The sequence below is a fragment of the Chenopodium quinoa genome, unplaced genomic scaffold (assembly GCF_001683475.1).
Source record: "Chenopodium quinoa cultivar QQ74 unplaced genomic scaffold, ASM168347v1, whole genome shotgun sequence".
Taxonomy (NCBI): Eukaryota; Viridiplantae; Streptophyta; class Magnoliopsida; order Caryophyllales; family Amaranthaceae; genus Chenopodium; species Chenopodium quinoa.
In genome coordinates, this window is record NW_018742418.1 from 2,291,441 (window position 1) to 2,304,472 (window position 13,032).

At 34.2% G+C, this 13,032-nt stretch overlaps 2 protein-coding genes across 2 annotated transcripts; one reads left to right on the forward strand and one right to left on the reverse strand.

Annotated features, from left to right (window-relative positions):
• Nucleotides 1-3,063: 3,063 nt before the first annotated feature.
• LOC110707922 lies at nt 3,064-4,044 on the forward strand. The gene is made up of 2 exons (XM_021886006.1): nt 3,064-3,325; nt 3,464-4,044. The coding sequence occupies exons 1-2, from the start codon at nt 3,064-3,066 to the stop codon at nt 4,042-4,044; spliced, it is 843 nt and encodes a 280-aa protein (XP_021741698.1).
• Nucleotides 4,045-8,686: 4,642 nt separating this feature from the next.
• On the reverse strand, nt 8,687-11,762 carry LOC110709168 (high affinity nitrate transporter 2.5-like). The gene is given in 3 exon segments (XM_021887387.1): nt 8,687-9,244; nt 9,247-9,407; nt 10,158-11,762. Coding segments are annotated over 3 exon segments (1,509 nt in total). The 5' UTR covers nt 11,306-11,762; the 3' UTR covers nt 8,687-9,044.
• Nucleotides 11,763-13,032: the final 1,270 nt, after the last annotated feature.

The window sequence follows — 13,032 nt, forward strand, 5'->3', positions numbered from 1 at the left end:
TTAGTTAATTTTTGTATAACAACCATCTATATTATTAGTACATGACTTCATAGTTAGGTTGGTTGCACAATCCTTAGTAAAAAAGGAAAAAAAAAAACCACACACATACACAAAATAACATTAAAACCTTAAAAAGATAAAAATAATAATAAAAAAATACATTCATAGTTACCAAAAAATAATAATTATTTATTTATTATTTATTCATTGACACAGTCAAAAGATTGAAATGAAAATGATTAAAAATAAAAAATAACCAAAAATATATATGACATCATAAGTGTTTCGGGGTTTTTTGATGTGTCCTGCGGGAGAGTTACAATTCCAAGAATGCCCTTCGACGCCTGTGCCTGCAAAATCACGAAGACTCCTGGGGGTAGGAGCTCCGCCTCCGACGATCAAGTTAGTAAAGATACGGGAGGTAGAATGCACGTAATGTGGAAGTTACTTCTCGCGTAATGGGAGAATTCCGCAATTAATATTGCTCGGGGTAAGTGTGTTTCTTTTTGAGGAGTATTCAATGTGATCAACAAATGTTCCAGCCCCCATTAATGAGGGTCCTTCCACTATTTATAGTGGGGAAGGGATGGTTCCCCTTTTAGGGTTTAGAGGACACGTGTCAGCAGAGGATTGGAGCCCTGCTGACCAACGGCTGGATGCCACGTGTCACTAGGCCATTGGGCCACGTGTTTAGGGTATTTTTACCCCAAACAATAAGTGCATTAGGTGGGAAATTTTTAATGAGAAAGCGAAACGTATACAGTTTGGGAAAGATGATGATGTTAGCAATTTCCTGTTTTAGTAATAGTTAATAGATTGGAAAGACCGACTGTTTGTACCACATAAGGACCTATTGATTGGATCAACATGAGTCATGATCCAGTAAGCTAACTACCGTGGTAAATGCATCTGGGAAGCAAAATGGAGAAGGTCCCCCAAATCCCATCTCACACACCCATCTCATTCTCCGTTCATCAAATTTTTGGCATATTCTACCAAATGATTCAACCCGACAGTTCATATTTCGGGGTTGTCATTCATTAATGGCCAGGAGAGATTGGAAACATTAGGGATACAACAATTAATATAGCTCATAGCTCATATAATAACCAACACAACAACCATGTATGGACTACAAGAACATGAAACTCACTCTGCGAATTGCAATAGAATATGCATGAATCACTTGGCCATTTGCTTTGACAACACCACCCAAACTTAGCGAGTTATCCTATATTCCAACAACTATGTTAGATCGTTTATACCTTCAACTACACATCATTCATATGGGTATATCTCATTCAAATCTAAGACAACAAAATCTAAGACAACAAAATTACCGTAAAAAGTCCAAGATGTAAATCAATTATTTTGTGAACAATTCTATTTCCAACTAGTCCTATCTGCATTCACAAATGGCTAAGTGGGTTGTGTGGCTTTTTTGTTGGCTTTTAAGCTGGCTTTTCCGCCAAAAGCCAAAGGTAGTTGGCTTTTCCGCCAAAAACCAAAGGTAGTTGGCTTTTCTGCCAAAAGCCAAAAGCTAATAGGAGTAGCTTTTTCTATTGGTTTTTGACTTGTTGGCCCACTTTATCACTAATAAACAAGTAACAATCATAAATAATTTTACCAAACACTTTCGTAAACAGCTGGCTTAAATAACTAATTTTAAAAAGCCAATTCATAAAGCTAATACTTTCAGCTAATCAAACAAGCCAAACAAACAAGCCACCAACCGCCGATTGTCAAACAACCTCATTGTCTCACAACCCTCCGTTTGGAAGCCCTCGGCGTTAACCAATGGTGGATCGTAAAACCTTTTTCTATCGGGGCCAATTTTTATAATATTAATGAAACTATGTTAATCCATAACAAGAATCAAACAAATGACAGAATTACACTAATTGATATGGAACATGACTCAACTTAAACTATTGACACAAAATTGTCCGCATTTTTAAATTAATTTGAGAATGGACACTAAAGACACTCAGTAGCATGAATTTAATAAAAAAAGAAGTTAATTTAATAATGCCATTAGAATGATTTTTAATAATGATCAAGTTTTTTAAAAATGATCAAGTTCGTGTCTTTAATTGTATGTAGTACATTCTTGATATCAATGAGTGTTTTTAATTACCAACCAAGTTAATGTCAATTTGTTTATGATGAAATTTCATGTTAATGGTTATACTTCGATCTTAGTTCATGTTAATGAGTGTAATTAACATTTATCATATCATAAATGAGAAACACAATGTCACAATCTCATTATCTAGCAAAATTCAAGTAAGACTTGTAGCTAACTCTTTTAATAATTAGAAATCATCACTTAAAACTCTTAGACAAATTTTATTTTAAATATACACATTCAGATTGATTTATAAAATATAAAACGATTTTTTATTTCCTTATTAAAGCTTAACATTGTTGTCACATATCTTCTATTATTCTTCTATTCTTCTTCTCCTTAGAGCACTTACAATGGTGGGCCAAAGAATTGCTCATGGACATTTTGGTGGGCAAGTATGTCATTAGTTGTCTTACAATGGTGGGCTAAAGAAAACTTGCCCATGGGCATGTATTAATTTGCCCAAGACTTGGGCAAAAATTGGGATGAATAGTAAGCTGGTGGGCCCCACATATGAGCTGATGGAATTAAAAAAATTCGGTGGATAGCAGCCTAAACGACGCGTTTAGGGAAGCAGCAGAGAAGGAGGCACATCAAAACGATGCGTTTTGGTATGCGAATTCTGAAAAAAAAAAAAAACTTCAGTTGGTGTGGTCATTCAGATTTGTAACCACATATTCATTTGATATATTTGCTATATATAGTAAGCATGGCACATATCCACAACCACACCAATTCAGAAACTCGCATTATTAATACAAGATGTATCCCAGACCATCATCAAGTTCAAGTTCATCTTCTTCAAATACTGAAGAATATGATCAACTCGTTGATGAACTCTTCATATACCAACCCCAACTTTCCTCATGCCCCAAACACAATCCCAACCCCCTACAGAAATACCCAGAGGGGGTACGAATAGAAGAGATAGGGAAATGGGACATGCCAGGTTGTTTAATGATTATTTTTCCGATAATCCTGTGTACAACACCAACCAATTTAGAAGAAGATTTCGAATGCAACGACCTTTGTTTTCACGTATAATGAACAAGGTCGTTGAAGGTGATGTTTACTTCCAGCAGCGTAGGGATGCAGCTGGAAGGTTAGGCTTATCACCTCTGCAAAAATGTACAGCCGCGATAAGAATGTTAGCCTACGACTTGGCTACAGACGTCGTGGATGAATATGTTCGAATCAGTTAGTCAACCGCTCGAGTTGCCCTTCAACGTTTTTGTGCCGAAGTCATTGATCAGTTCGGAACTGAGTACCTGCGAAACCCTACAACTGGTGATTTGGCCCGAGTACTGCATCAAAATGAACTGCGTGGTTTTCCAGGCATGATGAGCAGCATTGATTGCATGCATTGGGAATGGAAGAACTTTCCAACGGCTTGGAAAGCGCAGTACGCCAATAGAAACAAGAAAGCAACGCTAATATTGGAAGCCGTTACGGATCAGGATTTATGGATCTGGCATTCCTTCTTTGGTATTCCCGGATCTTGTAATGATCTTAATGTGTTGTACCGTTCACCAATGTTCGATGAGATTCTGCATGGTCGAGCTCCTCCGGTAAATTTTACAGTTAACGACCATGAATACAACATGGCTTATTACTTAGCCGACGACATTTATCCGAAGTGGGCAACTTTTATTCAGGGTATCACACACCCTCAACTTCAGAAGGATAAAATGTTCGCTGACCACCAGGCTGCTCCTCGGAAGAACGTTGAAAGAACTTTCGGTGTTTTGCAAGCTCGATTTGCAATAATACGAAAACCGTCACTGGCGTACGATGAGGACATACTGCGGGACAAAATGAAAGCATGTATCATTATGCACAACATGATTGTTGAAGATAAGCGCCACAACTACACTCGAGCCGAAGTTCTAAGAAGCTTCTACGAAGAAGATCAATAAGAATTAACATCAGCATCAACATCTACAACGCCACCGTTTGAATTCAACGTAGGCCGACCTACCAACTTTGACTTTAGCTCATTTCTATAACGAAAAGCTTCCCTCCGTGATAGAGAAATTCATCTATCTCTGAAAAGTGATTTAGTCGAACATATTTGGTTACAATACGGGCCAACTAATTAGGGAAAAATTACCACGACTTAAATAAGGCCAAGTACAATGGCCTACCTACTTTTTCGTACGCAGTCGGGTTTTTTTTAATTGTTTTGTTTATTTTATTACCACGACTTAAATAAGGCCAAGTACTATGGCCTAGTTTAATTACACATGACGTTTCAAATGTAATCGGTTTCCAGTACTGTACCGCTTTTTAAAATAAATAAAAATATTTACGAAATTTTTAGCGTTTTGTTACAATTATTTCATCTAACGTACATAATTTAACGACAAATTTTACCGATAAAAACGACACAAATAAAAAAAAATAAGTTACACAAATTTAGACTAGTTTTTATTTATTTGGAGTAATATTGCTAAAATATAAATCAAATTAATAAATAAAAAAGTGTTGTGTAGGAGAGAGAAAGTAATGGTGGGGTATTGAAAAAGTAAGAGAGAGAGTGGTGGGCAAGCATTATTTTTGCTCACCATTGGGAGAGAAATTGTGAAAAAAAATTGCCCATGGGCAAAACTGATTTGTTGAGAGAGAAAGTGGGTAGAGAGATATTGGGCAAGCATTATTTTTGCCCACCATTGATAATGGTCTTAGTGGCTTACTTAAAGTTTAGCAAAATTTATACAATATTATAGTTCAACTCAACTTTATTTCACAAAAATGTTTCCAGGGCCAAGCCCCTAGCGTTAACTAAGGTAGCACCTCCGTCTACTGACGTGTAATGAGGAGTCATACAACGTGGCACAATGTGCATGTCACTCAGTGAAATTTACCGGGTTAGCCTCACTTTAAATGGCTCGAATACCCATAATACCCCTAGATTAATGTCTTATATCAATCAAAAAGATGAACAGGAAATTGGCGCAAAAGAGGGAGCCCCAGTTCCTCATCATGAGGAACACTTTTGTTCCTCATAATGGCATTTTGGAAAATAATGTGATGTTTTTCACTTGTGACGACCGCCTATGTGTAATGAGTGGAACTCTCAGATCTTGACACATACCCTATGAGGAACAAAACCTGTTCCTCACATGGAATTCCCCGTAGGATAATGTGGTTGAAATGTCTTGATTGAAATGTCATGTGCTGGTGGTTGAGAACTCGGATCCTATGCTATCTAGCTAATTTAAGGAATCAAATTCATAATCATGGATGGATCAGATCAACAAACCATGTTACTCCGTACTTATCACTATTCACATTATCAGTAGACTTTCTTATTTTTGTGTTTTGGATTGAGTTGTGTGACTTGTTCATATACTACATTCTTTAGCACTCAAATAAAAGTCACATTATTTGTCTTTTACACATTTTAAGGAATTTAAATAAAGAGAGAGTTATTTTTATGGTGAATAAAAAAAATGTGGAATTTAATTTGAATATTTGATTGGTTCAAGATGAATATAAAAATTCTTAATTTGAAATATGACTAACATAGTATTTTAATTAATGATAAAACAATATGATTGATTTACTTTTAATTTTTACATTATCATATGGACATAATTAGCTAGTCTTTTAATATCTACAATGCAAATATAATTTTGAAAATTTTACTCCAATATAAAAAAATAAAAAAACTGTATTTTTCGAGAAATTATAAAAAAAAGAAAAAAAAAACAACAACAATAACAAAACCTTAGTCCCAAAATGAAAAATAAAAAATTACATAAATAAAACTAAAAATTGGATAAATAAAAAAAAATGTTGATGATACTATTTTATACGTAAAATAAAGAATTATACTTTATTACTTGAAAAAAAATAAGTCATTCGATCTCCTGGAATTAGGAAGGAAACTCTAACCACTTGAGCTATCCCTCACTCTCGTTATTGATTTATTATTAGTGAGGTATTAATAACTCTTATTAGATACTCACTCAGTCCTTAATTGTGTTTCCTTATTTGACTTTTCACGATATTCAAAACACGTATTAAAATGTATATATCTCCGTATTCATATATATAAATTATAAAAACCTGATATAAATAATAATATACAGATTGAGATGTATTTAAGATCTTATTACATTACTACTGTATATTATTTCTTATATATAAACAGAAATTGATAGTCAGATTTTTAAAATTTGACCTACATATTTGCAATGGGGCAAAAAATTAAAGACGGATGGAGTATTAATTGAGGATAAAAAAAAAACCATTTAACAATACAAAAGCGGTTGTCAAAAAAAAATAAATACAAAAGCTAAAATCTAAAAACTACTCCCATTAACTTTTATATTTTGGCTTAAAAGTCAACTTTCAGTAGATCAAAAAATCATTCGTCAATTTTTTTTTCTTTTTTCTATTTGACCCAAAAAAATTAAAAAAAATAATCAAAGGCTAATTATAAAGCTACTAAATAACCATTTACTAAACATGGTCATTGTCTTTATCAAAATTTTACTGCGAAGTATAGTTCTTACTCACTAAAATTTATTCCTAATATACTTCTTGATCTCCTATTCTAGTAATATTGCAACAAGGATGAAATTACGCTTTCCAAAGCACAATTTATATGTTAAATATGTACGAAGTGTAATTATAAAATAGTAAAAATTATAAAAATATTAATATTATATTACAAAACGAATCTAACAAGGCTTCACATGACTACTCGTATATTTTTTTAACATATAAATCATGATATTCCCCCCGTCCTAGAATACTTAACACATTGGACTTTTTTTCATTATTCATATATTAACTTTGACAATAATCATTTACTAACATGATAAAAAAATATTTTATTATAAATGAATCTTGCTAACGAATGCCCCGGGGCGTTAGATAAACATTTAAAATATTACCGAAAGTGGTATTAATTTGGGAATGTATGACAAAATCACGCGTCGATCGATGTAATTAATGTTATTTTAATTTAATATTTCTACTTTTAGTTATCTTATCAAACGTCCTCGAGGCGTTCGTTAGCTTTCGTCATTATAAATATATTGTTAGATAGGTATTAATATGAACTTTCAATATAACATTTTTATAATATTTTCATTAATGTTATACGAAGTATAATAATAAGGTCAAACAAATACCAACTTTTCTTACAAAGTTTAATTGTATCAATTATTTTAAAAATAGAGAGAGTATGTGCTGAAACAAGCGCAATGAATTGTTACAAATTACAATATTTATTGGAACAAGAGTGATGAATACGAGTACTTCGTAACTCTTTGTAAAAATAAGTAAATAACCCCCTTAAAAATCATCTTTTTACGCTACAACTAGTGTGTGATCCATGCTTTGCTCCGGATGATACTTTGAATAATTTTATTTTTATATTAGACGCTGTAAAAGATTTATTAATTTTTTTAACATTGGTAAATTAGAATACAATGACAACAATAATTTATTCTACATTCTAATACATGTATGTATTTATATATAAATTTGGATTAATAGAACATGAATTAATTCTAATCAAGATGGTAATACATATGATTTCCATTCAATGAAGTTTGCACGCGACACGTATACAAATTTATAAACACCTTTTAATATATAGTAGTATAGATTCCCGTTGGCCCTTATGCTTAGCAAAAGGCCAAAGACCAGCATACATGCGTCGCAGCTCCAGCCACAACGTGCCCATATCACTCTGAACTAGCGCCCACTCATCTCATCTTGTTATTTCAGGTGCTTTTATTTTTTCGAATTTACCTTTCATTTTTATCATCTATAACTGGGTCTGATCTTATAGATTATTTTCCATGCTTTCTCTATGTATATAATTTTACTGGTCAGCTTTTATGTTCACTGAAATTGAACCAAATTGAACGAAATAATGAATCTTGACTGATGAAAATTTACTACACTACTAGAAATCCAAATATTAGAGTTTGGAGAATTCAGGGTTGAAATCAAAGAGTCAAGAATAGAATCAATATAATATATAAGCTAGGATTTAATTTATTAGGTTTCGAGACGGTGTTACTATTAGAGTTTGAATACATTTTGTATTGAATAGCAAAGTAAGTATTTACAACTATACACAGAGAAAGCAAATAACCTACCAAAGGATACTAAGCTATGGTAAAGCCTACAATTAAGGCTAGAAATCAGTAACAACCTAAAATATGATTGACCGTGAATAATAGTCAATAAAGAATAAAAACAGAAGCTATAATTAAGGAAAGAAGATGACTACAGCTATTAACAAGGAGATATGAATATCTCTTAACAGTTACAGGTAAGCCAGCCTAATTACACAGGTCATACTTAGATATTAACTGGGTTTGGGGTTTCAGCATAGATGTTTGGTTTTGATGGAATTGATTAATACAGGATTCATAATCTGAATTTTAGTTGTCTTGTGAGCTGTGACTATGGTTTGGATAAATGTATCATTACTAGCATTGCAAATAAGAAATAACCCTTCATTATGCATTACTGATTATTGGTGCATAGATGACATTAGGCTGAATGTTGATTACCTCTAACAAAGCCCACTCTTGTTGAAGCTAATCTCGAAAAAAATTTGCATATAAGTGTAATGCTTTTACATGTGCAGACATTACAAATGCTACATATACGAAAATTACAAGTCGTTTTATTGGCTGATTCTTGTTTGTAAGCATGCATTGCACATAACTTTCTCCTTAGTGAAATTATGGTTCAAGGTGTGGAGGTGAAATTTGATGTGTTGCATTAGGATATTTCAAACTCTTTTCATGTGAGTGTTAACTGTCCGACATGGGAATTCAACATATGAACATAAGTACATAACATAAAGTGTATAAGTGGCATAGACTTTTGAGACTTCATCAAACAGTGTGTGTGGCAAATGAGGCTACCGACAGTAAATTAGTCATACACATGATGGCAGGCTCTCGTCTGGGTGTGCAGACCTTTGTCTTCTGCATCTTTCACTCTTGCTGCTGTCTGCAAATCTCAAGCTTGCCTGATGATGTCCTTCCTGCTGCTCCTTTAAATCCCATTCCTCCATATAGTAGTCGTTTTCTGAAGTATCTGTGTTAGGACCACAAAACATGCCTCCCCACTGTGGAAGTATATGGCACTAATGGGGAGAGTGCATGCTACAATCATAATACCCATATAGGTTATTCCCCTTTCTGTTGTGTATTGAGATCCTTTGAAGAAAATCAATTGAGTTAAAACCGCACCCACATTTCCACCGGCTCCTGTCATACCAGAAATCACGCCCAATGATCTGAAATTGATATAGATAGACTTTAGGAACACAAGATCTTCCTGTAAGCTTGAGGAGAAATCATATCTTCATCATTAATTGTAACCTATGGCTATATCTCTGCTATCAGATTACTTCTCTCCACATGCAAAGTTGGATAGTCCAGTTACTCCAGTTCTTTTCTTTAGGATACTCATTTCTTTTTTCTTGAGCATGGTTTCATATATCTGTCCCGCTATCCTGAACTTATAGAGCTTAAAAGGTCTTGGCTTGATAATCTTGAGTAGTTGCATCATGTTACAGGTTGTATGCATCTTTTTGTTGTTCTCTATACACATTATACAAGCTCTCTCATACGTATTTTTGGAAATCGTGGCTTATAGTTAATAAGCCTTTCAAATTACCTCTTTCTCAAGTTTCATGCTTCACCCAAAATGATCAGGATTAATTTCTTCTTCTACTCTTATTTTGAATACCTTTTACATGATTGAGTTTTATGTTTGAGGAAGTGTCAAATTTTGCCAAGTTGAATGTGGGATGCTCACTTTTTCATGAGAATTACCATTTACATGGAGGGACTAGGTGAATTAGCTACTTTCTCCATTCCGTGGGAAGTTATTGTCAACCAAACAACTGCATTTGTTTCTACTATAGTAGAAATTCAACTTCCTTTGTCGGCTGTGTATTTTCATACCAACTAAATGATCACTAAAATAAATGCTTTTGCAGGAGGCAGCAGATACATTGCAAGAGATGTGTTAAAAAACTTACCTTCTAGAGACAAAAGGTACGACCCCGAATGCAAGTCCACAGGCTGCTTGAACAAACACAGAGAAGACGAGCATCACTGCAATCGATCCACTTAAAGAGTTCATCAGTCCCAGAAGAATGCATAGTATACCACCTACAGTCTGGATAATCCACCAGCCCCAGAGTCTTCCCCTCATTCTGAACTTCTTTGCTAGCAAATCTGACACCAATCCACCTCCCGGCCTGGCAAAAATGTTTGCCAAGCCAAAACTGGCTGCTATAATCCCAGCTGTATGCAGGGTGAGATTGAATCTATCAAAGAAGTACTGAGCAATGATATTATCCACGGTAAGCTCCACCCCAAAACAGTATCCATAGCACAGGGCAGTAATCCAGCCCCTATAATTAGCAAGTCCATGATATATAACCTTTGAAAGGTTGTCTTTGTGCTTTTTACCTGACTTGTGGAGCTGCTGGAAATTTCCATCAGGCATATCTTGCCCGAAAAGCAACACTGCAAATGCCAAAAGAGTCTGTAAAACAGCAGGAATGAAGAATGCTATCCTCCAGGCAGTAAAGTTTGTGGCTCCCATCCCAAGGATGAGTTTATACACAAGAGGCATGATCATCTGGGTTGCCCCACCTCCAAGGTTGCCCCACCCGGCTGCAATACCGTTAGCTCGGCCAACTACTGGTTGAGAAAACATGGAACTCATCCAAAATTGGGTTGACACAAAAGTGGCTAAAGAAAATCCTGTAAAAAAACGGATGAGCAAGAAGGCTGTGGGTGAGTCTGCTGTGGCAGATAGGTAAACTGCAGGTGCAGTAAGGAGGGTGAGAGCTGCAGAGGCTACTCTAGGCCCAACTAAATCGCAGGCAGTGCCCATGACCAAACGGGCAAACGCAGCCCCTGACACTGATGCAATCCCTGCATTACCAATATCAGTGGCCGTAAGATTAAGGTTGTCACGAATGATAGGAATGAGGGGCGGAGCAGCAAACGTTGATAGAAAGCAGGCAAAGAACTGGAGCCAAGATAGATGAAATGCCCGCATATGAGGCTTTGCAACTGACATTAACGAAAAGGTTGTAGCCTTGTGCTCTGCATCTACTGGAAGGGCAAACTTCTTTGTTTCAAATTCTTTCACACTATCAGTTGACGCCATCATAATGTTTGGTACCTAACTGATGTTATTGTAAATGATGTATGATACTCCATAATACTTTATGCTTGTATAGTAGAGATGATTACATATTGGATTGAAATATACCAACAAATTCCCAAAAGTGGCTCTAGTGGGGATTGAACCCCCAACCTCAAGGTTGGAAAGTACAACCCTTTTCACTGGACCAAGCTTGTCTAAATGTTGAGTTGTCTGAACTTTGAAGCAGGAAATTGGAAGAGCAGTAGGTGGATGCTTGACTTGGATCTTTAAGAATATACTAGGTAGATATGTTTTACAATCAAACTCGGGCAATTTCTATGTACAACCGACTTTATCAAAGATATTATACTCTCTTATTATAGCTTGAAATTCAATGATCATCAAAAGTATGGAGTTGAAAATTAAAAAAATAAAAATAAATAAATAAAAACATATATGCATTTTTTTATCTTGTCTAATCTTATAACTAATAAAGCAAAATCCGCTGACATTATTATTGTTCACATGACAACTTTTCAATTTTTCATCAATTCTTCATTTTCCACTTAAATAAATTTATACTCTAATATTCAAAATATACATGTTTTATATATATATATATATATATATATATATATATATATATATTTATTGCAAAACTTTTAATTTACGAATACTCTCACGAGTACTAATCTAGTTAGGATTATAAAACATCTCAAAATATACCGACTTATACATAAAGTTTTTGATATTAAATCATTTGATATTTTGATTATCTATCTTTTAAAAAAAATTGTCTATATTAACATTTTTTATAGTTATGAATTTAATATATTTTTTTTTTTTTTTTTTTTTTTTTTTTTTTTTTTTTTTTTTTGTGTGTGTGGAAAACGTAATACAGTAAAATTATACTCCATACTTGATTAAAAAAGTGATGGAATGCTGAAAACAATGTACAAGGCAACAAGCTTGTGAGTCTAGGAGCATTCATTATTTTTGCATTCGTGAGGACAGGCAATTTATTTTCAGTCTTCCCATTTAATCCCATGCATGATAGATTTATAACTACGGAGTACTTCCTCCGTCCCATATTAAAGTTTTTGTTTTTTTATTTTGGAGATCTAAAATATTGTTCTTGTTTCCGTTATTGGATAGTATGTAAAGACCCCATTCAAATTCAAATACGTCCGGATATATTTCACAAATCTAATTCTATTAGAAATCAAACTCCATACGAACTTGAATATTCTTTAAAACAAGCGCACAACGCTAGGACCAACGCACTGCGACAATCCCAACACGGCACATCAGCACCCAATGTGGCGCGTCAGCACCAGCGCGGCTTATACCCTCATTTTTTTAACTTTATTCATTGAACTTCCTAATTTACCCTTAAATTATCTACTTGTTTTGTACTTTTTTTTCCACTTTCTCTCTCTAACTTTTGTCTATAATTGTAATTTTCACTTTTTTTCCCTTTAAATTATCCACTTGCCTTGTGCTTTTGTTTAACTTTGTCCACTTTAATGTATTTCATCCACTTTCTCCTCCATTTCTTAAATATCGTAAAAAAAAATTCGCAATAATTAATGAACTTGGCAAGCCTGAGTCCTGACCAATGTCATTCAGCAACCAAAAACGGCTATGACAAAAAAGAAGGTAAACTACAGTACTATCTTTACTTTGTATTTCAACCATTATAATAGATATACGAGTATTTATTTTTAAATTTTCCTAACTTGATTATTGTA